The sequence below is a fragment of the Apodemus sylvaticus genome, chromosome 9 (genome assembly GCF_947179515.1).
Source record: "Apodemus sylvaticus chromosome 9, mApoSyl1.1, whole genome shotgun sequence".
Taxonomy (NCBI): Eukaryota; Metazoa; Chordata; class Mammalia; order Rodentia; family Muridae; genus Apodemus; species Apodemus sylvaticus.
Genome location: NC_067480.1, coordinates 39,109,578 through 39,134,381, shown reverse-complemented (window position 1 = coordinate 39,134,381; position 24,804 = coordinate 39,109,578). Strand labels below are relative to the sequence as shown.

The following is a 24,804-nucleotide window of genomic DNA, read 5'->3' as shown; positions in this document are numbered from 1 at the left end:
CTCTCGGTGTACAGGAAGTGAGCAGGAGGAAAGGCAAGGCCCACCCACCAGGTAGTTGCCTCCATGCTTGGATTTCAGCATCTGAGCCACTTCACGGAGGTTGCTGCGGAAGTTCTCCTCATTAGCTGTGCTAGGGAAGGACACGGCGATGATGCGCTCGGTGACGTACACCAGGTCCAGCTCACAGCTGTCTTCCATGCCTGGGCTCACACTCATGTTTCTAGAGAGACTGAGCAGAGGATGGGTCCAGGTCAGAACCCAGGAGTCCAACCCCGTCTCTAATGCCCAGTTAGTCAGGCAGGAGTTTCTAAAAGGATCCTGACAGGGAAAGATGGTGCTCCCCAGGGAGTCTGGGGCAGAGCCCTGGCCACCTCCATGCACTCAAACTGAGAAGACAAGACGGAGGCCTCCCTGGGGAAGGGGGAGGCTCAGGTGCTACGCTCACATGGGCTGGAACGGAGCCAGAGCCCAGGCACATTCCAGCCTCCCTAAGGCAGGCTGAACCCTGCACTCTGTCCCCAGCTCTCCCAGCAGAGATCATTCTTGGCCCAGGTCTCCCTCAGTCCTAAAGGCCAGAGAAGAGAGAGAGTGTTGGAAGTTTGCGGCAGTGGTGGCAAAGGCAAGGAGCACTGGGGAGCACCCAGGCTAGCAGCTGTCGCTTCCCTGGACATGCAGTGAAGGAAGCAAAGAACTCACGGCTTTACATATCTGCTTTTCTACCAGGGAGGAGTCTGCTGGAACAGCTCTTCCCCATCCCCTCCTCCCCATCCTCCTCCTCCCCATCCTCCTCCCTCCTCATCCTTGTACTCCTCCCATGAGGACTGGGCAACACCTCTCATTTCGCTAACCTCCGCTGTACTATAGTAGTATGCGGTTGAGGCTGGAGCAGGTTAAAAGTAGCCAATCCTCTGGTGGTGGGGACAAAAAGCCCTGGGACATCAAGGAGCCTAGAAATATCTAGATTCCACCACAGTTGACATGGTCCTAGATGTCTGGATGGGTGTAGAGAGAAGGACAACCTTCTCTGATGAAATGAGAGAAGCAGCTGCCCAGTTAAGAGTTGGACTTGAATTCTAATCACTCCTCTCCCTCTTGTATCTCGGCATCAGCGGGGCTACAGCTCTGACTACTGGTCTACCCAGGGGTAAAAGCGGCCTTGCACATTTACTCCAAACACTGATACAAACTAGCCTGAGTAACCTCTGCTCTCTATAGTCCTTGGTCCTGCACCCTCCCCCCTCAGAAAGACTCATAAACCCAGCCCATTCCTTTTTAGCCTTTCCCTGTGAGAGTCAGGGGAGGGAGAGGGGCCAAGACAGGCATGAGTCCTGATGGCCTTCTTGGGGTGGTGACCAACCAGCTCCACTGTCAGGATGACTTCCAAGAAAGCTACAAAAGCACAACAGTGCCACCATCTGGACAAGACTAGCATCACAGCTCTAGGTGTATCAAGCTGTGGAAGGGATGGGGTTGGGGGGGTGGTGTTTAAAACAACCTTGAGCTATAGGAGCTGTAGGCAGGAAGCATGACTGGCATCCTTCCGCATTTTGTGAAGCTCAGAGTAAAGGTAAGGAAGAAGAAGGTAGAGTGTGGGCAAAGTCTGGAGACCTGAGTGTTCTTTTCCTGTGTGGAGAAGGATCACTCTACAAAGACCTCCCACCATTAGACTTCATCCTCAAAGAGCCAGACCCAGCATGAGCCTTGATAGTGGCCCCCCGAGGGCCACGTCTGGGCAGCAGATGACCTTGAACAGGTCTGTGCAGACACTCAGCAACTCATATGCCAATACACAGACCTTCAGCGCCATTACAAGGACTAATGAGCTAACGTGGGAAAATATAGAGTCCACCTCAAGGTCTGGTTTGGATCTCACGATGATGAAGGCCAGGGGCCACCAACTCCAGGCCTCTCACTGGGGCTGTACAGTATCAGTCTCAGGGTGCAGGATGGGACCTGAGCATGTCCATCACCCATCCCTTGCCTATGTGCCAAGTGTACCTGATAGGCTGTGGCTGTGGCTGCGGCTGTGGCTGTGGCTGCGGCTGTGGCTGCGGCTGTGGCTGCGGCTGCGGCTGTATGCTTGGGGAAACTCTCATGGAGCTCTGAAAAAGAGAAAACGCACCGGTATTACAAGAGACGGGAGCACAGGAAGGGAGGAGCAGAGAGGAAGCTAGGTCACAGCCACACACAGATCCTCCGTGACCAACACTCCGTCCCTACCACCCTGTCACCCCAATACCCGGCCACAAAAACCCAAAGGCCAAAATTACCTGCAGTGGGAAACACCCAGAGAGATGGAAAGAGGCAATCTCTGATACAGAGACATATCCGAGTGGCCCCCCTGCTCTGGAGACACGCTTACAACAGTGGCTGGATTCGCAGAAACCCACCTTGCCCTAACTCACCAGGCATCATGACAGTAACCTCAACTAGAGATCACAGACAGCAAGCGCCTATGCTCTGGGAAAGCTAAGGGTATCTACGCTCGGGCCAGCCCTGAACCTGTGTCCTCTGTCACTGCTGTCCCTCACTCCCCCTCCGCCAAAGGCACAACACTGAGTCACTGGACCGATGGCAAACTTTGAGTCAGAGCAGCAGGTGTGTAATTTATAAAGGGCATCCAGGGACCTATATTTCTAAGGATCTGTGCTCGTTATTCTGGCTTACCTGCCCCATGTCCAGGATGTTGATGATATAAAATTAAGCACACAAACAGACAGACAGACAGACAGACACACACACACACACACATTGGTGGCCCAAACTTTGCAGAGCAACAGAATGGCATTAAGATTTCAGCTCTAGGCTCCAGCATCCTGCTGGGAAGCCAAGGGGACACTTAGCCCTCTGAACCTGGTAAAACGTCACCAGCATGTCACAGTGAGACAGGGCAGCCCTCGATAGCTTGTATGGGCACACACAAAAAAATGCAGATGAGCCTCCTCCTCACTCAGGGCCAGGCACTTGATCAGTGGCAGCTGTCACTTTAACTGTCACTCTCTCACTAAGAAGAACTGAAAGAGAAATTCCTGGAAGGGAAGGAACAACCGTCCACCCTTGTGGGGGAAAAAAAAGGCCTGCTTTGCTCTCCCTCAGCTGCCACCATCCACTCTAATGCACGCAGAATTGGTTACCCGAGTTCTGGGCTCCACCGAGCCACCTTTCCTGGCCACCAAATAGCAGCCTTCCCTTGGAGGCTGCAAGACTAAAGTCTGTAAAGGACAGAGACATAAGACAGTGGTGACTCACCCCTGAATCGCTAGGAGGTTGTTGATGCGGCAGGACTCAAATTCTGACCTGGACTTGGCCACAGAGGGTATTGCACCCAACATGCAAAGTGCTGGGCCCTGAGGTCCAGCTTCTCATGGAGTAGAGAGTCAGGGCCCCTGACTGCAGGAGGGCTGTCCACCCTGCCACTGTGGGGCTGCTCAGAGCTCAGCAGAACCCACAGTGCAAGGAGGAGCTAAACAGCGCTGTCCAGAGGGATGATTCTCAGCCTCTCAGCATTTCTGGCCCTAGGACTCAGGGTTGCATGAGTCAGGCTAGGGCAGGGGAGGCGGGGACCAGGGGTGTTTGGTTTTCAAAACCCTAAACCAGGCTGTTCCAAAACTCCCCACCCCAAAGCACACAGAAAGCCAACACTTCATCTGTCCCATTGCAATGGTCTCTGATGAGGAGGCCCTGACTCTCCTCAGGCCCTGGGCCTGGCTCCAAGCCCCAGGGCCACCCTGCTATAAATAGCCCCTGGGGTTTCATCTGCTACAGATCCACAGCCACTCTTGAAGGAAGCCACCACAGCTGCTTCAAACAACTGGAAGCTACAACTTAGCCAAAGCTTATGGTGCTGCCAAGATCAGGACCAGGCACACGCATGGAGTGGGAGGAAGACAACAGGCCAATTGAGTCAGGGCTGGTGAAGAACTAGAGAGCCAAGCAGAGCTGGGGGCCTCTGAAGGCACGGGGCAAGGGATGCACAAGACCCAGAGACCAGGTTTTCGGTGCAGTTCCCCACCACCCTCTCGCCAAGGTTATGACACTCCACATTCCTCACTCCCGACTGGACGATAAATACTTGGCCCAAACAGAGTCTGGCCCTGCCGCCTCCAGAGGTGTGATAAGAAAAGTCCAAACACTCTTTACAGCGGGGTGGCTGGAACAGAGATGCACAAGGGAAACCTCCCTGGGCAGGGGATAGGGACCAACAGTTGGACTGTCACCCCCTGATGAATCACAGGGCTGGACTGCTCTCGTACCAACAGAGCTTCCTGTTTTCCGCAAGGTTTGGGGACACATGATTCCCGCCAGCAGAAAGCAAGCTTGCACGGGGACTGTGGACTGGTCATGAGCTCAGGAGATCAGTAAAGGGGCAGCCAGGAACAAGCATACCCCTCCTGTTGACTCCCTATGAGACAGCAGGGTAAACTGAGTCCTGGAGTCAGCTCTGTGCCCCTCCTCATGGCAAACATCCCCTCACTGGTTATTCATTCACTGTTTAACTGTGCTCTGGGCACCTGGGAACAGAAGAAGAGAGGCCCAAGCCTCACCCTCATTCTGTACGGTGAAGATAACCGTCAATCACCCTTATTCTGGATGGTGAAGATAACCGTCAATCACCCTCACTCTGGATGGTGAAGGTAACTGTCAATCACCCTCATTCTGGATGGTGAAGGAAACTGTCAATCACCCTCATTCTGGATGGTGAGGGTAACGGTCAATCACCCTCATTCTGGATGGTGAAGGTAACTGTCAATCACCCTCATTCTGGATGGTGAAGGTAACTGTCAATCACCCTCATTCTGGATGGTGAAGGTAACTGTCAATCACCCTCATTCTGGATGGTGAGGGTAACTGTCAATCACCCTCATTCTGGATGGTGAAGGTAACCGTCAATAACCCTCATTCTGGATGGTGAGGGTAACCGTCAATCACCCTTATTCTGGATGGTGAGGGTAACCGTCAATCACCCTCATTCTGGATGGTGAGGGTAACCGTCAATCACCCTCATTCTGGATGGTGAAGGTAACTGTCAATCACCCTCATTCTGGATGGTGAAGGTAACTGTCAATCACCCTCATTCTGGATGGTGAGGGTAACTGTCAATCACCCTCATTCTGGATGGTGACGGTCACAGTCAATCCACAGCAGCGTAGTCTCACAAGTCCATCAGTAAAATGGGTACAACACAGGGCTCAGAAATCTCTTACCAGCCCCACTTGGAGTCCCTGAGGAAGGTTTATTTTTAAAAGAAAAATAAATTCTTTGCCTGCCTGTAATCCCATTCTTTTCCCCTCTAGGGAATCTCAAAACTCTTAACTTCCTACTAACTCCTCCCAAGACAGACCAATAATAGAACTTTTGATCCAGCTCCTTGAGCACCAAACAGAAGTCTCCCTTATTCTAATCTCCCAAACATGTCTCTCCTTTGCAGGAAAGGCTCCAGGAAAGAGCATTCCACAACCCTCCCCAAACAGCGTCTTTCCTAAGTGTCAGCATGGTCCCCCTTATATCTAACACGCAGCCTTCCTGCTGCGGGCACCAACTCCTTTTCCCTTGGTTCTCCCTGCAGGCGCGAGCTGACCATAATTTAGACATTCCTGAGTAGCTCAGGTCAGCAGCCTGGGCTCCTCTTTGCCACCTTCTGTTCCCCATAGCAGCAAGAGCTTTGTGAACCTCAGGTCTCCAGTGGGCCTTGTTTGCAGCTAGAGGCTGGGAGGAATCCTGCCTTCCTTTCAGGTCCATGAGCAAACAAAACACCTTTGGAAAGAGGTTAAAAAAAAAAACAAAAAAACAAAACTGTTTCCTGAACCTAGGTCCCCAGAGCCCCAGCTGAAAGGTGGGTCTGCCAGTGAATACCAGGGTCGAGTAGGGCAGCCAGAGGCCAGCCCTTCATTCCTGCATCTCCTAGAACTGAGGGCCTCCACACAGGCCCTGCGGCCACACCCCCTTCCTCCCCCTCCCCCTTCCTGCCCACCACTTGGATTTTTCCAAAACAAAGTGCGACACAGCTCTCGCCTCTGCAGCCTCCACTGAACACCGGCTCCGCTGGAGGAAAGCGCCTGGAGAGGCCAAGCAGGAAACACCTCACAAACAGGCTAGTACCCTGAGAGGCCGCTCTCTTTCCCCTGCTCAGAACGCAGCAGAGCCCAGGCAGCCAGGGGATCATCCCTGCAGCCCTGGGTCACTCAACCTACAACAGATGTCTGGAAGCCTGACAGCGGGGTTTCCAGTCCTCTGTAGCAGTAGGCCTTTCTGGAATCTTCTCTTCTCCTTATACACCTTTAGTGAAACATCTTCTCCTCCCTCCTCCCTCCTCCCTCCTCCCTCCTCCCTCCTCCCTCCTCCCTCCTCCCTCCAGACAAGGCACCACTGACACATGACCACCTGCAGACTCCCTGATTCCACACCAAGTTACTTTTCCTAAAACCTAAAACAAGATGCCATCAACCACGGCTAAGCGGCTACCTCTTTCTTCCAAAAGACCAAGGTCAAACATGTCCTTAGGGTCAATAGCTCTACTGGATGTCTAACCTTACTCCTTCTGGATTGGCTCTAGTTTATGGACTCCATATGGCCCAGACTAGGGATGCAGGGGTCAGAAGTCCTAGAACATAATTTAAACGCACCCAGAACATCAACTAAAAGTAATGATTCAGACGCTACCACTTTATCCCCAGGGCGAGGGTGAAGAGGCCTGGATGTCATGCATCCCATGCTTCTGTTTCCTCATGAAAGCCATGGCATCTGCCACAAACCTTATCATGAAGCCGTACAACCTCCCAGCCTAGCTCCTAAAAGAAATAGTGGCAGGCAGGCATGCTAATATCTACTGAGCACCCACCACAGCCCGGTGTGCCTCAAGTTAATTTATCCTTTGCCATAACACACACAAAACTAAAGTCTCAAAAGCATCATGAACCTTGAGGGCCAGTGAACAGGAATCCTCACATACCTCCACAGCGCCTTCCGCACACCGAGGAGTCCTTGAGGCCCCTAGACAGCTCCACTCCTTATTGCTGGGCCTATAGCGGCCCAGGGTGGTACAGCAGTGTCGGTGGGTCACCCTCGGGAGCTGCTACAGCTCAGCCCCTCCCTGCGGGGCCCTCCCTACCAGAGGCCAGGCAGCTGTCAGATGATAGGGCCTCGTGCCATCAACAGCTCCCCCTGTGCCAACCGCCAAAACCACTCCCTGTTCCTCTCCAGGCCTGGAGTGGCCGGAGGGGCCAGCAAGGGGCACAGGCGAATAGACCTGAGGAGGGTGAAGCGTCTGTGGGGCCTACCAGGGCGTGTGAAGACAAGCCAGCCCCCCAAAAGAGATCAGGGGCTCCTGCCCCCTGGCCTGAGTTCCTTCCGATTAAGAAACTTGTCCTTTGACTTTCCTTGTAAAAGTGAAGACAAAATGAGCCAGGACCAGATAACCCTTTTTCCAGAGTCCTGAGTCAGAAGCAGAAAAGGCCACACAGCAGTCACCATTTCCAGAGACAATGTCTCCAGGATCTAGGGTCATCCGAAGAGCTCAGGGCCCCTTCACCTCAGCACCTGCAGCCTTTTGGAGTCTGCCCTCCACCAGGCCTGGCTCTGGATCTGCCCTTCTGCTCCTCCTCATCCAGTACTATCACGGCATAGTGAGGAAGATCAGAGTAGGAGCCTAGCAAGTAACTTTGGGAGCCTTCCCCTTTCCCAGCACTCTGGGAGGCATATCCACAAGGCAGGTGTGAGGGCATCCCCTTCTCATTCTCCCTAGGCCCCTACCCCCCTCATACTCACGCTGTCCTCCAGGTTTTTCGGAGCACTTCCACCCCTGCAGTCTCCTTCCCCCTGTAGGCAGAGGAGAGAATGTCAGAGAGAGGAGAGAACTGTAGAAGATTCCAGAATTCCTACCTGCTGGGGTCAGGACAGAAGGCAAAAGAGTAGCAGAAGGTTTGCGGGTGTGGGGGGTGCCTGTATTACTTGAATGCCTCTTTGTCTACTCAAGAGTCCATCAGAGAGACATGAACCCTCTCCTTTGGGCCCACCCCTGGGAGACACTTAGGCATTTTGAAGACGAGAAGCTGAGGACCAGACAGGCTCTCCCTCACTTAAGTCTCACAGGGAGAGCCTTTGCCTCTAGCTCATGGTTTCAAGATGGCCTTTCCCATTAGACGCCTCTTCCGGCCTCAGTTTCCCCACCATAGAATGCCCCCTACCCCAATTCTCATCTTCTTCTTCCAGCCTGGAGAAAACTCTCTGCCTCTGTAGCCCAAAAGATTGATGGGAAGTTGGCCCGGCTTTCTCATATTCTGCTTCTCCTTTACCGTGTGTGTGTGTGTGTGTGTGTGTGTGTGTGTGTGTGTGTGTGTGTGCGCGCGCGCGCGCGCAAATGTACATGCACGTGGGGCACTTTCATAAATCTGCATCCCTAAAGCATAAATCTGCCCCTTCCTACCCTCTCAAGCAAGTTTGGCATCTGAGACAGTCTCTCACTAACCTGGGACTTGTCGAACAGATGAGGCTAGCCGGCAAGACCCAAAGGTCCACCTGTCGCCACCTCCCCAGGACTACAGTTACAAGCATGTACCACCACACTGGGCTGCTTTTCCCAGGGGGTTTCTGGGGACGGGGCTCACAGGCCCATGCTTACGCAGTCACTCCTATGACTGAGGCTTACCCCAGGCCTCCTCCTATTTTGTTTTTTGGATTTTTTTTTTATTTAAGTAGTCTCAGTACACATCCTGAGGGTAATTCTCCTGCCTCAGCTTCCTGGATGCTAGGTTTACAAGCCAGAGCCATTGAGCGTATTTCTTACTAATTTATTCACTGGTCCCCTTCAGAGCCTCGCCCTCTCCCTCTCTGTCAGCCTTGCCCTACATCCCATGGCTGGACATAGGCTCCAAGGTCATCAGTACCCTTCCTCCAGGTCCAAACCCTCTCCCAGCCCCGAGCCCACCTCCCCAAAACCTGCCCCCAGCACCGGCCTCTTCAGTCTGCCTGGGGTGTCACTCACCACATCTACTACATTCTTGGGTACGCTCTCCGCGGTGATGGGCTAGGGACAAAGAGAAAATACTATGAGTTTTACAGAGATGCTGGCAGTCAGAGTGGTAAGAAGGGCACAGCCCCAAGCTCCAGGACCTCACTTGGCTGGTCCCAAGCTGGGGAAGCAGCATCTGCAAAATGAAACAGTATCTTATTAGCAGTGGAGCCTTCCAGTTCCACCTGACCACACTGGGTGCCCATCCAGCCTCAGACCCTGATCAATGGGAACAACAGGACAAAACACTCTTGCTCCATCTTCCCAGGGCATCCATCTCCACTGTGTCTATCTAAGGCAAGAATCCAATCCACAGAGGCAGGGAACACCAAGGCCTGTTAGGCCCAGAAAACACAAGTTCCGCTCTCCAGTGACTTGCTGGCCTCGTCCTTGATACCTATGGTACACACACACACACACACACACACACACACACACACACACGAGCGCACGCACACGAGCGCACGCGCACACACACACACGCACTTATGTGCATGCAAACACACAAAGCACTCCCGTGCTCACTGCACACCACGCCTTCTCCTCCTCCTTGCTAGGCTCCTCCTCCAGGAAGCTCTGACTATACCCCATGTGGTACCCATTAGCCTCCTCTCCATGCTTTCCTAAGGGAATGGCCTAATCTGGTCCTAAACACTGTGTTCATCCAACCACAGATAATTTGGTAATTTAAGATCTTTTTTTTTTTTCAAGACAGGGTTTCTCTGTATAGCCCTGGCTGTCCTGGAACTCACTCTATAGACCAGGCTGGCCTCGAACTCAGAAATCTACCTACCTCTAGTTATGTGCATGTGCATATATGTCGGTGTGGAATTGTTCCCATGAGTGCAGGAATTCATGTAGGCCAGAAGCGTCAGATCTCTGGAACTGGATTTATAGGTGGTTGGAAGGCATTCAAAGTGCTGGGAACTGAACTCAGGTCTCCTGGGTGAGCAATGCATTCTCTTACCTGCTAAGCCAGCTCTCCAGCCCTGACTTTGGATTCTTGGTCTACCTTCATCCAAAGTAATCATGGTGACAGTTTGATCAACTCAGTAGAAACTCCCTCATGCCAGGGATCAAGGGGACCAGAAGCGGGTCATCAATCAACATGCATAGGTAAACCATCCCAGCCGTCCTCCCTCCACCCATGTCATACCAGGGCTTCATCCTAAAAGTGTCCAGAAGAGAGAATGGTGAGGAATGGGAGTTTCCCAGGTCAGGTTCACTCCCCACTGTTCCTAGAGTTCTGTCTGCTGCTCCAGAAGGGGACTCTGACCACTTGAAAGGCTATTGGCACTAGGTGTCCCACCAACCTAGAACTTCTGAATGACCACATGCTGTAGGGACCAGAAATGCATATCTCCCACAGGGTCCCGGATGGCTTTAAGAGCACACAGCCTGGCCCACGCCCTGACTGCTGTTAACTACAGGACGACAGAAAGCAGGCCGCCTGTCCTTGCTGCCCACCATCATGGCTGCCTAGTGGAATGCATGTTGGGCAAGTAGCATAAAGGTCCCCTACGAAGAGGACCTGCTCCAAGCACAGGCTAGCCCTTATGGCTAATCTCTTACCCTGGGGTTTCCCCACAACATGGAGGCCCACCCCACCCAGCCCTACTCAAACCCCTGTCAGCCTTCTCTGAGCCATAAGATTCAGTATAAAACTACAGGCCTCAGCAGAGTGGGAGAAACTCGCCCTTCCTGCCAGGGATCATCTGAGCACTGCCCCCTCTGCCCCCACCCCTTTCCCTTGCCAGCTGGAGGCCAGCCACGGGCAAGACTCACCAGCAGTCAGATGCCTTCAGCACACAGTCCCACATGTCTCCCAAGGAGCTAAAAATTTCCAAACACCCAGACTGCTCTCCAGAGGTCATAACCCCAGCCCAGCATGTATGCACCCCCTCAACCCTAGTTCTCTAGCCCTAGACTACCTGAGAACAGAAAAGTACGGGGACTGGTCCCAGCTGGGTAGAGTCAGCTAAGGCTGCCCAAGTTCACATGGCACAGTGGGGAAGCTCCCAGGGACCCACCAAGGAAACTGGGAAGTCAGAAGCAGCAACCTCAGAGAACTGCCCTGATTATACAAATGCAAGCCCCCATACAGGGACACACACACACACACGCACACACATATACTGACTCTGGTTGCCTTTTAGTCTTAGAAAGAAAAAGGTGTTTTAATTTTTTCATGTATGTGTATGTACCTGAGTGTACATATGTGTACTGTGTGTGTGCAAGTACCTGTGGAGGCCAGAAGAGGGCATCAGATCACCCAGAACTGAAGTTTCTGGTCACCTGACGTGGGTGCTAGGAACTGAACCCAGGTGTCCTGCAAGAGCAGCAAGTGCTTTTAAATGTTGAGCCATCTCTCCAATCCCTGATTTTTCTTCTTAGAGCACACTGCTCTCCAATGCTCTCTATTTTATATTTACTAACATCCTTTAGAACCTCCTGCCTCTCTCTGGAATATGAGCAATGCCCACCCTGAGCATAAAACAGTGCCCAGCACACTGTGAGCACAGGAAATAGCTGTGGTGTGAACAGCCTCCTTTCTCTCTTCTCTGATGCCTTACTGTGCTCAGCATTGATTGGCAGCATCCCAGGTCCCCTGGACATATAAAAGCTTTCACCTTCATCTTTGTTTAGTTTTAGGTAAGGACCTTTTGACATCATATGTACACATGTATGCACACATGCATAGATACATGCACATGCATGCTACATCCTCACATGCTACTCTAAGGCAAGTACTAGAGGGCCTTGAAACTTTACCTCCCCCTGCACCCTGATCCGTAGACAGGAACTGAGGAACAGATGGAAGACCTGCCAGCATCTTAAATGAATACACAGTTTGCCCCAGGCCTGCAGAGCCCTATCCCACATTCACCTCCCTGCCTCTCTCCTGGGGTCAGTTGGCATCTCAAAGTCAGCAACAGAGGCTGATTGATATGAAGTCTAAACAAGGACAATGCTGGCCTCACACAGGGTCCCTAACCCCTGCCAGGGCAGGTCTAGAAATAGAAGGTGGCTCCCCATGCACACCTGTCTTGCATTCTACACAATGTCGCTGTCCCCAAGAGCCCTCCTTTACACCCTAGCTGCCTCCACTGCCTCTCCCTGCTGCAGCCATGATCCTGAGGCAGCTTTTCCCAAGGCTAAAGTAAGAACAACGGCTTTGACTTGAAACAGACTAGGGACCAGGTTCTGCTGCTTTCATTACAGCCTTCAAGGTTCCTTGGAAAGTGACCGTGACTCATCTCAGAGGGAGACAAGTGAACAGTGAAAGACTCTGCGGTGCCCAGAGGTAGAGAGCTGGCATTTGAACTCCGCCCCTTATAGCTTCACAGGTTCTCTCAGCCTCCCCCCCCTCTCCCCATGTATGTGTGTGTACATGTGTGCATGTGTGTGTGTGCATTTGAGTGCACATATGTGGAGACCAGAGATCAACACCATGTATCTTCCTGCATCACTCTCCACCCTTTTTTTGAGATGGGTCTCAATGAATGTAGAACTTACTGATTTGGCTACACTGTCTGACCAGCAAGCCCCGGGGCTCTCCCTGTCACCACACAGTGCTGGGAATCCAAGCCAGCATCACTGTGCCTAGTTTTACACGGGGCTGGGATTGAACTCAGGTCTCTATGCTTGCACAGAAAGGACTGTTCCTCCTGAGCCTTCTTCTTAGCTCCGTTCAGCAGAGGACACGCTTTTGGAGACCCAAAGGCTGGCTACAGCACACCCTTACCCAGGTCTCCATTAGGAACAGACTTCTTTCCTGTACTTCCCTGGGAAAACTGGGGAATGGACTGCAGTGGGAGAGGCTACTATCTGACAGCAGAGGACTTCCTGAATTTGCTGTGAACCACAGGGTGGGTGAGGAAACTGCATATCCTTTCTTCAATGTTTCCCCCCCGAAACAGACACGCATGCCCTTTCCCTCTCTGTGCACATGCTACCCCTCCCTCCCCGCTGGCTGGGCCAAGAAGAGCATGTCCTGGAATTGAGAGGCTGGCCCACCTGCCTGGGACCATGTAGTAGAATGCATTAGTGGCCTGCAGGGAGGCTAGGTTGAGGGAGGAAAAAATATGTATCTGTGGGCTGCTGTTCAGAGGAAGGAAATGCTGGGGCTTGGGGATGCCCCAGCCTGAGCCCAGGGCTCAGGGGCAAGAGGGAGGGTGCAGAATGCAGACTCAGCCTCCAGAGGAACATTCTGTCCAGAACGCTTCAAACCCTCAGCTCTAGCCTGCCAGATCTCTCTGCTCTTGTCCCAAGGGAAGTCTGGAATCTAGGCAGTTTGGAGCCAAAAAGACCCCGTGACATCACATCTACACCACATAGATGATCCGTGAGGTCACCCGGCACTACCTATCCTGGAGGGGGAAGGGCCTGGGAGGCAGAGGGGCCATCCAGAAGGAACTGGAGTTGCTCAGAATGAAGATGCAGGGAAGGCTATTCTGAGGTCATTTTCCCCCAAGAAAAAGAGCCAAAAGTAGATATGGGGTTGGGTACAGGGAGGCAGGGGGACAAGGTATAGCATTTGGGGACATTTAGCAGAGCGTGGCGATGGGCTGCATCCTGGAGGCATGGCCTCATAATATCCTCATGAGGGCATCCTCTCAGTACAAATACTAACATCAGCAGCCTAGAGGCGGCAGCAGGCAGAGGAAGCCAGAGACTCTCAATTTAAAAGCTTGCTTTGGGTCAACTGCCTGCCCAGGCCTCCTGAGCCACCATTCGGCTCCAAGGTCTCAGGGGTTAGAGAAGGAGCACTTGGCTCCTCTTCTGGCAATTTCCAGGAGGGCTCTCACTTCTCTGTGAGCCCAGGTCAGCCCTCTAAGCCTGTGTCCCTGCTATGCTCCACCCCAAAGCAACAAGAGGCAACAACATGGGCACAGGAACAGCTGGGGCTGAAGTAGAACGCCGGGCAGGCAGGAGGCCTAGGTGGCAGGGACGCTGGCCTAAATGTTCAGGTTAAGTTGCTGCCAAGGTCACAGCCTCTCGTAGACACACTCAACCATCAAGGGGGAAAGAACAGGCTCCGGTGATTAAGCGGAAAGCTATGCTGACTTCCACACCCCTCCCCCCAGAGGAGCGCCAAGCAAGTCCATTCCTGTCCTCAGCCCCTCCTTCCTCCAAGCCAACTCTGAGGGGTCCAGCACTACACCACAGGCTGAGGCTGGGACACCCAGGACATCCCCACCAGCCCCACCTTGGGGACAGGCTAGAATACTGAGTATCTCCTCTGATCACCGCTCTCCTCCCCCAGAAGACCAGGTCTGCCATAAGGCTTTGCCTCCTCCATATCCTTGAGCTAATCTGGCCCAGAACCCCTGAAGCCCCTGCTGGATGTCTACCCCAGTCCCTACCACCTGTCGCCCTAGCCCATAGCCATCCCTTCCTGCCAAGCCACCCCCAGCTGGCAGGAGATTCCCACTCTAAAAACCTGCTTTGGGTCAATTGCCTGCTCAAGGACCCATAATGACCCTTAGTGCTTAGCACTCAAGGTCCTGTTCTCCACCCAGGCTGCGAACTCCTCTAAGCCCGGCCCCTCCCTCTCTAGCCCCAGAGTCAAAAGCTATCCCCAGCCAGCCCTTTCCTCTCCAGCAGAGCACATTCCCACCTCCGTCTTACAGCACTCCCTCCCCTCTTGCCAGCCAGGGCCTCCAAGTGGGTGTCCAGACCAAGGTAATACCCGAGGTCGCAGGGTCTACTCTTCCCCCTGCAAGAGCAGGCTGGCTGACATTTATATGTTTGCTTGCTTGCTTCTGTGATTTGCACCAAGGCGTGTGATCTAGACCTACCACTGTCTAGAGCTCTCCCTATCCCTTCCTCTAAATCAGCCTTGCCACAGAGAGCAGGCCTTCTGAGGCATAGCGCAAGTGAGTTCATTTATTCTCCTGGAAACCAAGGCTCCCCCTAGTGAGATCCTAGAGTTGGGCTTTGATGCATTCTATGGTATGGCTTCCCTCTGCCCTGCCTCCTGGTCTGGCATCCCAGGCCAGGCTTATACCTGGGCACAGCTCTGCCCCAAACATCAAGCTGCTGAGGCAGGACCCTCTCCCAGTGGTGGTCAAAGAGAGGCTTTGACCTCTAACCTCTGGGGACCATGACACTTGCCTGCCCTGAGAAAAGGCAGGATGTGAGTGGGTCTGAGGAGACCTGTAGAACATTAGCTGGCACCCCACACCTAATGGCTGTCAGTGACTAGTGAGGGGTCCCAGCAGCAGGCATCACTCCCCCATTCCCAAGACAGCCCAGATGGTCTATGTCCATGTTTGAAACGTCTTCCTGGCTCCCAAACCAACTAACCCCATGACCATCTCCACCTCCTAAATGCTGCTTTGGGGAATAATAGAAAACAAGTCCAAATACCCCAAGCATGGCCTCGTGCTCCTAGCCCTTCTGGACTGTGCAACTTTCTGTTGTGCTTGAATTGGACTGTTGTAGGACCCCTCCCATGCCCAGCCTCTGGAGTCTTCGGGAAGCTCAGGCCCACAGGCTCCCTCCCTTTGGAAGTCAGCCTCAGATCAAGCTTGTCTCCTGGCATGGCTCCATTTTCCAGGATTTTCTAAAGATGGCCACCCACGCCCCTTTCAGCACCCTGGGATTAAATTCATCAGACCACAAAGCCTTTTCCCCTCCCCCCATCCGCACCCCACCTCCCTGTCACAGCTCTTGATGGAGAAGATGAAATTTGCAAGCTAGTCTCGGGTTTTCCCACACCACTTTCACTCTCTCCATCTTCTTCTTTTCTAGAGGTTTGTTTTTTTAAAAACAAGATCTCATCATAGAGCGGAGTAGCTTTAAATTTAATGTGTAGGTAGCTGAGGATGGCCTTGAACTTCTGATCTTCTTGATCCTACCTCCTGAGTACTGAAATTACAGGCATGTGTCACCATACCTGGTTTCATGCCATTCTCTTCTAATATGAGGCAGCCATGTCTGCTGCTTCCTACCCTACAGTGGGGGTGGGGGAGGAACATCCCTTTGAATAGCACTTTAAAAATCTTAGGGTCCACGCTGATGAGATGGCTCAGTAGTTAAGAGCACTCACTGCTCGGTGGTTTGAATGGAAATGACTCCCATTGGCACATATATTTGAATGTTGTTCCACTGTTGGTGGAACTGTTTGGGAAGGATTAGGAGGTGTGACCTTTTTGGAGAAGGTGTGTCAATGGGGGTGAGTTTTGAGGTTTAAAAAACTGTCATTCCCAGTTAGTCTCTCTGTCTCTCTGTCTCTGTCTCTGTCTCTGTCTCTGTCTCTGTCTCTCTCTCTCTCTCTCTCTCTCTCTCTCTCTCTCTCTCTCTCTGTCTCCCCCTGACCCCACCTGTGCTTGTGGATCAGATAGAAGCTCTCAGCTACTATGCCAGCGTTGTACCTTCCTGACTGCTGCCATGCTTCCTGCTGGACCCTAGCCCTCTGGAACCACAAGCCCCAAATAAATGCTTTCTTTTATAAGTCGCTTTGGTCATGGTGTTTTATCAGGACAGTAGAAAAATAACCAAGACACTGACTGCCCTTCCAGAGGACTGGAGTTCAGATCTTAACACCCACACCAGGCAGCTCACAGACACCTGTAACCCAGCTACAAGGGATCCAATGCCTTCTTCTGGCCTCTTCAGGAACCTGCACATACATGTCCATTCACACACAAAGACATACATACATACATACATACATACATACATACACACACACATAAATAAAAATCATCTTTAAAAAAATTCTTAAGATCTGTTATTGTTTAAGACAGGGCGACTCCAGCATAAAAGAATACTACTGGCCAGGTGGTGATGTGCACACCTTTAATCCGAGCACTCAGGAGGCAGGCAGATCTCTGAGTTTGAGGCCAACCTGGTCTACAGAGTGAGTTCCAGGATAGTCAGGATTATACAGAGAAACCCCATCTCAAAAAACAAAAACAAAAAACCAACCCTCCTGGGCTGGAAGTGTGGTGTGGTTGTGTTTAACATGTACAAGACTCTGGGCTCCCCAACGAAGCAAACCAACTTAGAAAAGAACTCTGCTCGTGAGCACAGTGGCTGCCACAGACCCTGTGTGCACAGCCATGTGTTGGTGCACTGAAGGAATGGTTGAACAAATGATAGATCCTCTCTCAGCACTCCAGCCCACTGGACAACAGAGACGCTAGGGACCATGAGAAGCCCAAATTGAGTTGCCAGGTAACCCCAAGGACGTAGACCAGGGTGCCCTTCTAGTGAGCCGCTACCAGCAGTCAGCCTTCCTGAGCCCTAGTCTAACCACTGTGAATGGCCCCACCCACCTCTCCAGGACAGACACAGGCTGCCCAGGTGCCCATATGGGTCACAATCCCACCTGTCCTCAGCCAGGGAAAAGGCTTTGAGAACCACAAGTGCTGTGCAAGTCATGGTGACATTTGTCACTGTCACCATGTGCTGGGAGGATTGCTCTGGTGCAGGCTGGTGAATGGAAATCTCACTTCCACTCTGATCCATCTGTGGCCTCCCATCTCCTTCCTGAATCCACATCCAAAACTGCGTAGAGTGCATTTCACCATTGCCATTGCAGTGGCCCCTCCCCCTCGGGTGCCCAAATGACAGCTAGAATAATATCTTGTACATACGTAGAGAACTGTCTCCTCATATACAGAGAACAGCGCATGGCTTCCCTTATCCCTGCCTGATGAGCTAGCTGTGAAATTCTTGGACCATGGGGATATTATTCAGTCACATACCAGTGACTTATATCCGACACCGGGACACCATGGTAGTCTGTCTGATGGCAGAAGCTGCCGCTCACTGCTTGACTCATAGGCAAACAGCACATCCTGCATGCACTACTCACTGGGCGTGAGTGGACAGACGTCTCCGATTGCACCACACTACTCAAAGACAGCACACAATCTAAAGTGGATGAATGGCTTACTTCTGTAATTTTCCACTTACTGTTTTTGGACCTCAGTTGATATCGGGTAACTGAAACTGAGGAAAGTCAAACCTCAGATGGGGAAAGGGGGAGGAGGGGAAGACTGCTATGTTATTACTGCAGGTGAAACCACATGCCCTTAAGTGCTCCAACTCCCCTGCACCCCAGTTCTTACCCCAGCCTCACCTGCAGGCCATTCTACAGGACGTTCCAACCCCACTGCTGTGAGGCTGGCGATAGAGGGCATGGGAAGCTGTGGCTCCTGTTACCCAGGTGTCCAGGGTACTAGCCCTCGTGTGCAGTTATCCTAGCATCAGAAGTCATGATGGCCACCCCACCCAGGTCTCTGGGTGCCAGTTCTCATGTACAGGGCACCAGGAATGGGGTACCTTAGTGGGCAATCCATTCAGCTACGATCACTGGCTTTTCAGGGCCTGAGAAACTGCTACTTCATCTCTTTGCAAGGGTCAGGAGTGTCTGTGGCATCCTAACTCCATCCTGCCTAGACCCCCACGGGAGGGAGCAACTCCCGGACTCTTCTGCCCAGTCCCTCAGACCACATCTGTTGAGTAAGATGAAAGCACGAGTTGAACATTAAACCACTCAGCCCTAGCCAGCCTGGGCACGGGCTGGAAAATATGTTTGGCCAGCGGGACCTGAAGCTGGGTAGAAAATCCGGGTCTGAATCAGGGGAAGGGTGGTGAGGATTCATCCAAGGTCGGCAAGAAAGGTAGCAGAAGCGGAGCCAAACCAAGGCCAGACCAGGCCATAGACAGATGAACACGGGACACACTGAGTTGGGAACCAGGCAGCAGGGCAGGCCAGTGGCCTACAGAAGCTGGCAGGGAAGGCTGGCAGTGAAAGGAAGGAAAATCCTGAACCCACCCTTTCCTCCCTCTTAGGAGCCTGCTCAAAGCACTTGCCACACCCACCGTGAGGAAGCAGGTGCTGAGTGCTCTGGGGGGTGGGGGGAATCAAACTTTCTCCTTGTTTCCCCTGGGCCACTTTCCCACTGGCAGGGCAACCCAAGGTCGCCCACTCAGCGTTGTAGCCTGCCCCAGCCCCCCTGTGCAGAACTCACCACAGGCAGCAAGGAACAGAGGGCAACAGCAGTATCCAACCCCCCCCCACGCCCAGCTACGGCAGTCCTAAACTGTGCCCAGTACACGTGTGTGAATACCTACTGAGTGCAAAGAAGATAAAAGTCCGTCCTGGAACTCACAGGCTGGTCTGGGTGGAACTCCTTAGGCAAGATAAAGGTAGATAAGTAAGGTGTATAGTATGTGAGAGGCCAGAATCATGGAAGCTCAGAGGCTGGGTAATTAAAACAGTGAGGAAAAAAATCGAGAAGCTGAGGAAAGACAGCTTCGGGGGAAGAACCCCAAGTGGCATACTTCTGGCTTTGGAAAATACGTTGTGTATTAGTGTGACGTTTGATGGAGTCAAAGCCGTTTGCCGGCTTCATGGAGTTGGGAGTACTGTTAGCTCCCATTCTAGAGCAGGGCAGCTAGAGAAAGGAGGACGAGGTAGCATGTTCAGGGTCACTCAGTTGAAGCCAAGAAGTCGGGGAACAGAGAATAGGGGAGGAATAAATATCTGGGAATGGGGTGCTAGGACCCAGGGGTGGGGAGTGGAACTTTCTTACTGCTGGGGAGGTGGATTCTGAGGACCATCACCACCACCTGACCCCAACCTCACCACATGGCTTATCCAAACCCCTGCCAAGGCTACCACCACTGTGCGAGGGGACACAACACAGCCACACGAAGACGGCCTAGCTGGCACACGTGCCTCTCAAAGGCAGGCAGGCATCCCAGTTCCTAACTGCAGGCTCCAGCTGGAACACCACCCTATGCCCTTCCGTCCTGACCTTGGACCTCGCTCTGTAAACAAGGCTCACGAGCCAGATGCTGGCCCCCACCTCACGGTCCCTAAACCCTGGACCTTCCCTCAGCCTTCCCGACCAGCCAGGACATTCTGTTCTTAGCTCGTAGGTAGGAGCTCAGCACAGATGACAAGAGTCATCAGTATTCTCTGCCCACCACCCTCCCCTGGTACATGGTATGCCCTTGTGATCCTGGCCAGGTCTCCAGCCAGGCCACTCCGGCCCCACTCACAGCTCCTCCCCTACCCTGCTGTTCCCACAGGGATCTGTGAAATGAATACTCCACATCTGGAGGGCCCAGTGTGGCAGCTGAAGACTAGGAGAGGCTGGCCCAGGGAGCCAGGTTTCTGCATCTGGCCTGACATGGCTTCGAGGCACCCAGGAGTCTTGAGAGTCTAAGTGTATCTCCTGGGAAAGTCAAGATGCAGAGAGAAAGAGGGAGCAGGCTACAGTCACAGGCAAGTTAGGGCTGGAACAAAGGAAAACTAGATGGCCTGACTGTGTGTCCCATACCTAAGCTAAGCAGGTTACACCACACGGTTGTGAAAGATGCCAACAACCAGACTCCCCCAACATAGGCACCACTATACATATTCCCCACCAACCAAGCAGATTTGGCCCATAAGGAGTCCCTCTGCACATTCCTACTCTGTGTCTGTCTGTCTGTCTGTCTATGTGTCTCTCTCTCTCATCACACACACACACACACACACACATATGCAAGCACACTTTTGTGCGCGCACACACACAGCCCTTCTGCAGTCCTCAGGGCCGACCTGTCCCCAGAAGGCAGCAGAGTGGGGCCTGGAAAGGCTATGGACGCAGAAGAGCCGCCAACACGCAGCAGGCCAGCTGGAATAAGTCCGCAGCAGACCAGCTCCACAGCCCACAACTCACAGAGGTCCTGCCCCTGTCCGAACTGTTCTGGAAACATGACAGGGAAGAGGGGGATGAGGGCCATAAAAGCAGAAAAACAGAGCCATGGGGACATAGCAAAGCTGAGGAGAGGAGCAGAGGCCACCACCTCATAGATGGTCTCGGGAACACCATCCATCCTTCTGCCTCCAGCTGAAGGGTACAAGACCTACAGCCAGGAGTGTGGAAGGCCATACCACAACGTGCGCGGCCCTCGCCCCCCAGGCCCTGGAACGGCAGTAACCTAGCCAGGCCCGGGAACATACAAGATGGCCTTTTATGGGTTTTCCCAAGGACCTCAAATCTCCAGACACACAGAGCAGGCCCTGCATCACGTCAGGAGGGACCTCATGACTCATTTCCTCCTACCAGCCTCAGCCCGAAGCCCTCAACCCTCTCCACCCCACCAACCCAGCTCCCAACACGCAGAGAGACTGGAAAGAGAAGACTCACTCACCACCAGTTCATGGCTGGATGGAGGAACGCAAGGGGCAGCCACCTGTGAGAGAGGTAAAGACAGTTCTTGTTAGCTTCTGTCCCAGCAGCCCCTGGGCCTCCTGAGCCCACCCTTACCCCATTCTCAAGGGGACAGCCTTCCCTGGGGCACAGGGAGAGCTCTGCAGAAGGCTCAGAGCAGACAACACACATGAAATGCCAAAAACCCTCAGAGGTTAAATCCTGTAAAACCTAACACACCCTCCTGGAGGTCAGCATAGTGGCATTGATACCCTGGATCTTGCAAAAACCACACCGATTCCGCCCCACCCCATCTTTTCCTGATCCTCTACACTGCCTCTACACTGCCGAAAGATGGATTTAAATATTTGACAAACATGACTTAGACCTATAGGAAAGGAAAACCCCATTCCCCATTGCCAGTGGCGCATCCAAACTCCGAGCTGGCCTGAGGATCCCACAGGCTGGGAATGGCCAGATTTTCCAGGTATAGCGCAGAGCACATTGGGAAGAAGACAGCGCCCATAGGACGGGAACTGTCATCATCAGTTTGTCCTCACCGGTCTCTGAGCCAGGGTCATGGCAACTTGGGCCTCCAGAGGAGTGGGGGAGGGAGAAGAACTCAATGGTCACACTGCCCTCACAATTAGCAGGGCACGTGTCAGGGGCCAGTGCGTTCCTTTCTCCAGCCAACACATTTTTCTTGGATCTCAGTACTCAACCTTGGCTCTGATTCCTCAGCCAAGCACCAGGCCAGAGGCCCACAGAGAGGCAGAGGGTGGCTGAAGAGGCAGCTGCCTCCTTCCAGATGGTAGGCAACCCCATCCTGCTTGTAACATACCAACACTGACTGAGCTGGTACCACCTGGCAGGCATGTTGCTAAATAAAGTGCTTTGCCCTTTCAACAACCAGAAAGGCAGACTCTAGTGTTACCTCCCCAGGGAGGTGTGAGGCACAGACAGGGTAAGCAACTCATCCAAGGTCACACAGCAGATGTGAGGCTGAGAAATTAAGCCAGGTAATCTAGGTCCCGAGATTTGGTATGAATTTTGGTCTGATGGCTCATGGCTCTTCCCACCAGAGAAGGAAGGGTGCAAAAAGAGGCCAACGCCCACTTCCTGACTCACATAAGCATAGAGCTGGAGGTAAAGGTTTTAGAAGAGATTCCTTGGGGGACAAGATCCAGTGTGGGAGCAAAGATGGGGAGGAGAGAGAAGGCCTCCAGAGCTGCCCACGGGCCTCCTGACCAACAGCCAGGGCTCAGCCACAGGCTACATACACAGCTGTCTATCCTTTACAGTCCCAAGCCGACCCCACCGTGGGGCTGTGAAAACATAGGCCAGGCTCTCAGAGACCCCCCTTCCCACTCATCAGATCTTCACAGGATCTGGGTAAAATTTCTGGACCACATCCTGACTGAGCTCCACCCTCATCAGCACTGTGGACAGACAGCCTGTGGAGGCTGCAGGAGGCCAGGGCTGCCTGGGCTGCCTGCACCCAAACTGGCCTCCACTCCACAAAGGTGGGCAGCGGCTTTGAGACGGGCAGAGGGTCTCCCTCCCAGGCCCGTCCTAACGCTGCACCTTTTCCCTACAGTTTACCCCAACTCCCAAAGTAGATGTGCCCACTAAGAACCAGCACCTAAGGGGTCACGCCCCCATGCAGTGCCGTAACCCAGGGGCTTTTCCACCCTAGGACGCACAGCTAACTGGGCCATGGCTGCTGGCCCATGGACTTCTGTGTCTTGGACCTTCTGGTCTCACTCTTGCCTTTTTTTTTTCCTGAGGCATAGAAATGTTTCCTTAAAAGGCTGCCTGTCTCTCCTTCTCTCCAGCACCCTGGCCCCTAGCCACCCTCTCAGGAGCCCAGAATGTGCCAGGAGAACCAGGGGCCGTACCACTCCATGGCCTGTGCTCAACAGACTCACACGCTTCTGCCATCAGCAGTGGCTGCGACTCCACTGACTGTAGGGGACTAGAGGGCCCTGGGCTGTCCTCAAGGACTCAGATGACAGCCCTGCTGTGACTTCACCTCCAGGCTAGGCACCCAGGATTCCAGACACAGGTGGTCAGTCTCAGGTGAGCTGCCCTCCCCCCAACCCACCCCAACAGCCCTCTGGAATTGGTCAGAATCAACCTAATGATCCATGTCCCCAAATGAAAGACAAAGGACAAGAAGTCACAGAAGCAGCTGCTGCCGCCACTACCACACCCCTCTCCAGCCACCACAGCTCAGGTGCAGTATGACAACTCACCCAGGGCTTACGAGGACCTGGACCCATTACTCAGCAGATGAGATGAGGCCACTGCTGAACAGAGGCAAGCGCCTGCTCTGCCCACACCTACCTGGCTCTTCACAGAGCACAGGGCACGCAGACACCCACCAGTTTCTCCTTTCATTACCTCATTGCTCTGTAAGGAGTAAGGAGGACCCGGGCCCCAGGTGGGTGGCACTCCTGTCCCCAAAGCCATGGTAAAAACCTAATTTCTCAACCTTGCTTACATAAAACTCCAGATTCCAAAACTGGCCAAGTCCTCTAGAAGAGTCCCCACACTTGTGGCCCCTGACCCAAGAAACTGTACAGAAAAGTTCTTATCCTAACTAGAATCCCTTCAGTCTGGGATCCGGCATTCACAGGATTGGGTAGAAACACCATCTTGGGTTTCATTCCTAACATTTGCTAGGCGTGTTTTTTCTTGTTCTATTTGGTGTTGGCTTCTTGAAGCAGGGTCTTACTATATAGCCAACACAAACCTAGAACCCTGTCTTTCCTGCCTTAGCCTCCCCTGTGATGGAATCATGGGTTTGCATGACTATATACTTAGCTCAAGAGCCCCCTTCCACCACCTTTTTCTAATAGAAATAATTTTAGAAGTGTGTGTATATGTGTGTGTGTATGTGTGTGTCTGCATGTGTGTGTATGTCTGTGTGTGTGTCTGTCTGTGTGCATGTGTGCGTGCATGTGTGTGTATGTGTGTGTATGTCTGTCTGTGTGTGTACGTGTGTGTGTGTGTACGTGTGTGTATGTGTGTGTATGTCTGTGTGTGTCTGTCTGTGTGTGCGTGCGTGTATGAGTGGTGTGTGTGTGTGTGTGTGTGTGTGTGTTGGACACATCTGTGCCACAGCATATGTACAAAGGTCAGAGGAGTCAGTTTTCCCCTTCCACTATGTGAGTCCTGGAGATAGAACCCTGGTGTTGGTGGCAAGAGTCTTTACCATGAGAGCTGTTCCATTGCTCTTCTCCCTTTTTATAGCAGTAAAAATATACATAACATATAAAAAGTTCCATCTTGGGGCCTAGAGATGGGGCTCAGTGGTAGAACTCTTGACTGGAATATGCAAGATGCTGGATTTGGCACCCTGTACCAAGATGATGATGGTGGTGGTGATGGTAATGGTGATGATGATGAATTTTTTTAAGTTTTTAAAATAAAAAAGTACCATGTAAGCATTTCTAAATATATAAATAGGTGACTTTGAGCATATCCACAATGACACACTAGCCACTACCTGCTTCCAGAACGTTTTCATCTTCTAACACACCACCTCCCACTGAATAATGAGTTCCCTCTTCCCCTCCCCACCCTGTGACATCTTAACTTCTGCTGCCTACCCCAGAGAACTCTGTGATA

General features: G+C 52.7%; 1 protein-coding gene across 8 annotated transcripts in view; it reads right to left on the bottom strand.

The window, feature by feature from the left end:
* Tns1 (tensin 1) overlaps positions 1-24,804 on the bottom strand; it is a 195,033-nt gene that overhangs the window by 83,390 nt on the left and 86,839 nt on the right. For 6 of the 8 annotated variants that reach the window (XM_052193078.1, XM_052193076.1, XM_052193077.1 and 3 more), the window contains 5 exons: positions 21,173-21,214; positions 8,981-9,022; positions 7,765-7,815; positions 1,999-2,102; positions 49-229 (listed from right to left, as the gene is read on the bottom strand). In XM_052193078.1, the coding sequence (XP_052049038.1) occupies positions 49-229; positions 1,999-2,102; positions 7,765-7,815; positions 8,981-9,022; positions 21,173-21,214 (420 nt within the window). Of the gene's footprint in view, positions 1-48; positions 230-1,998; positions 2,103-3,249; positions 3,448-6,949; positions 7,063-7,764; positions 7,816-8,980; positions 9,023-21,172; positions 21,215-24,804 lie in introns of those variants that run through there. The other 2 variants (XM_052193083.1, XM_052193084.1) reach the window with 2 other exon arrangements.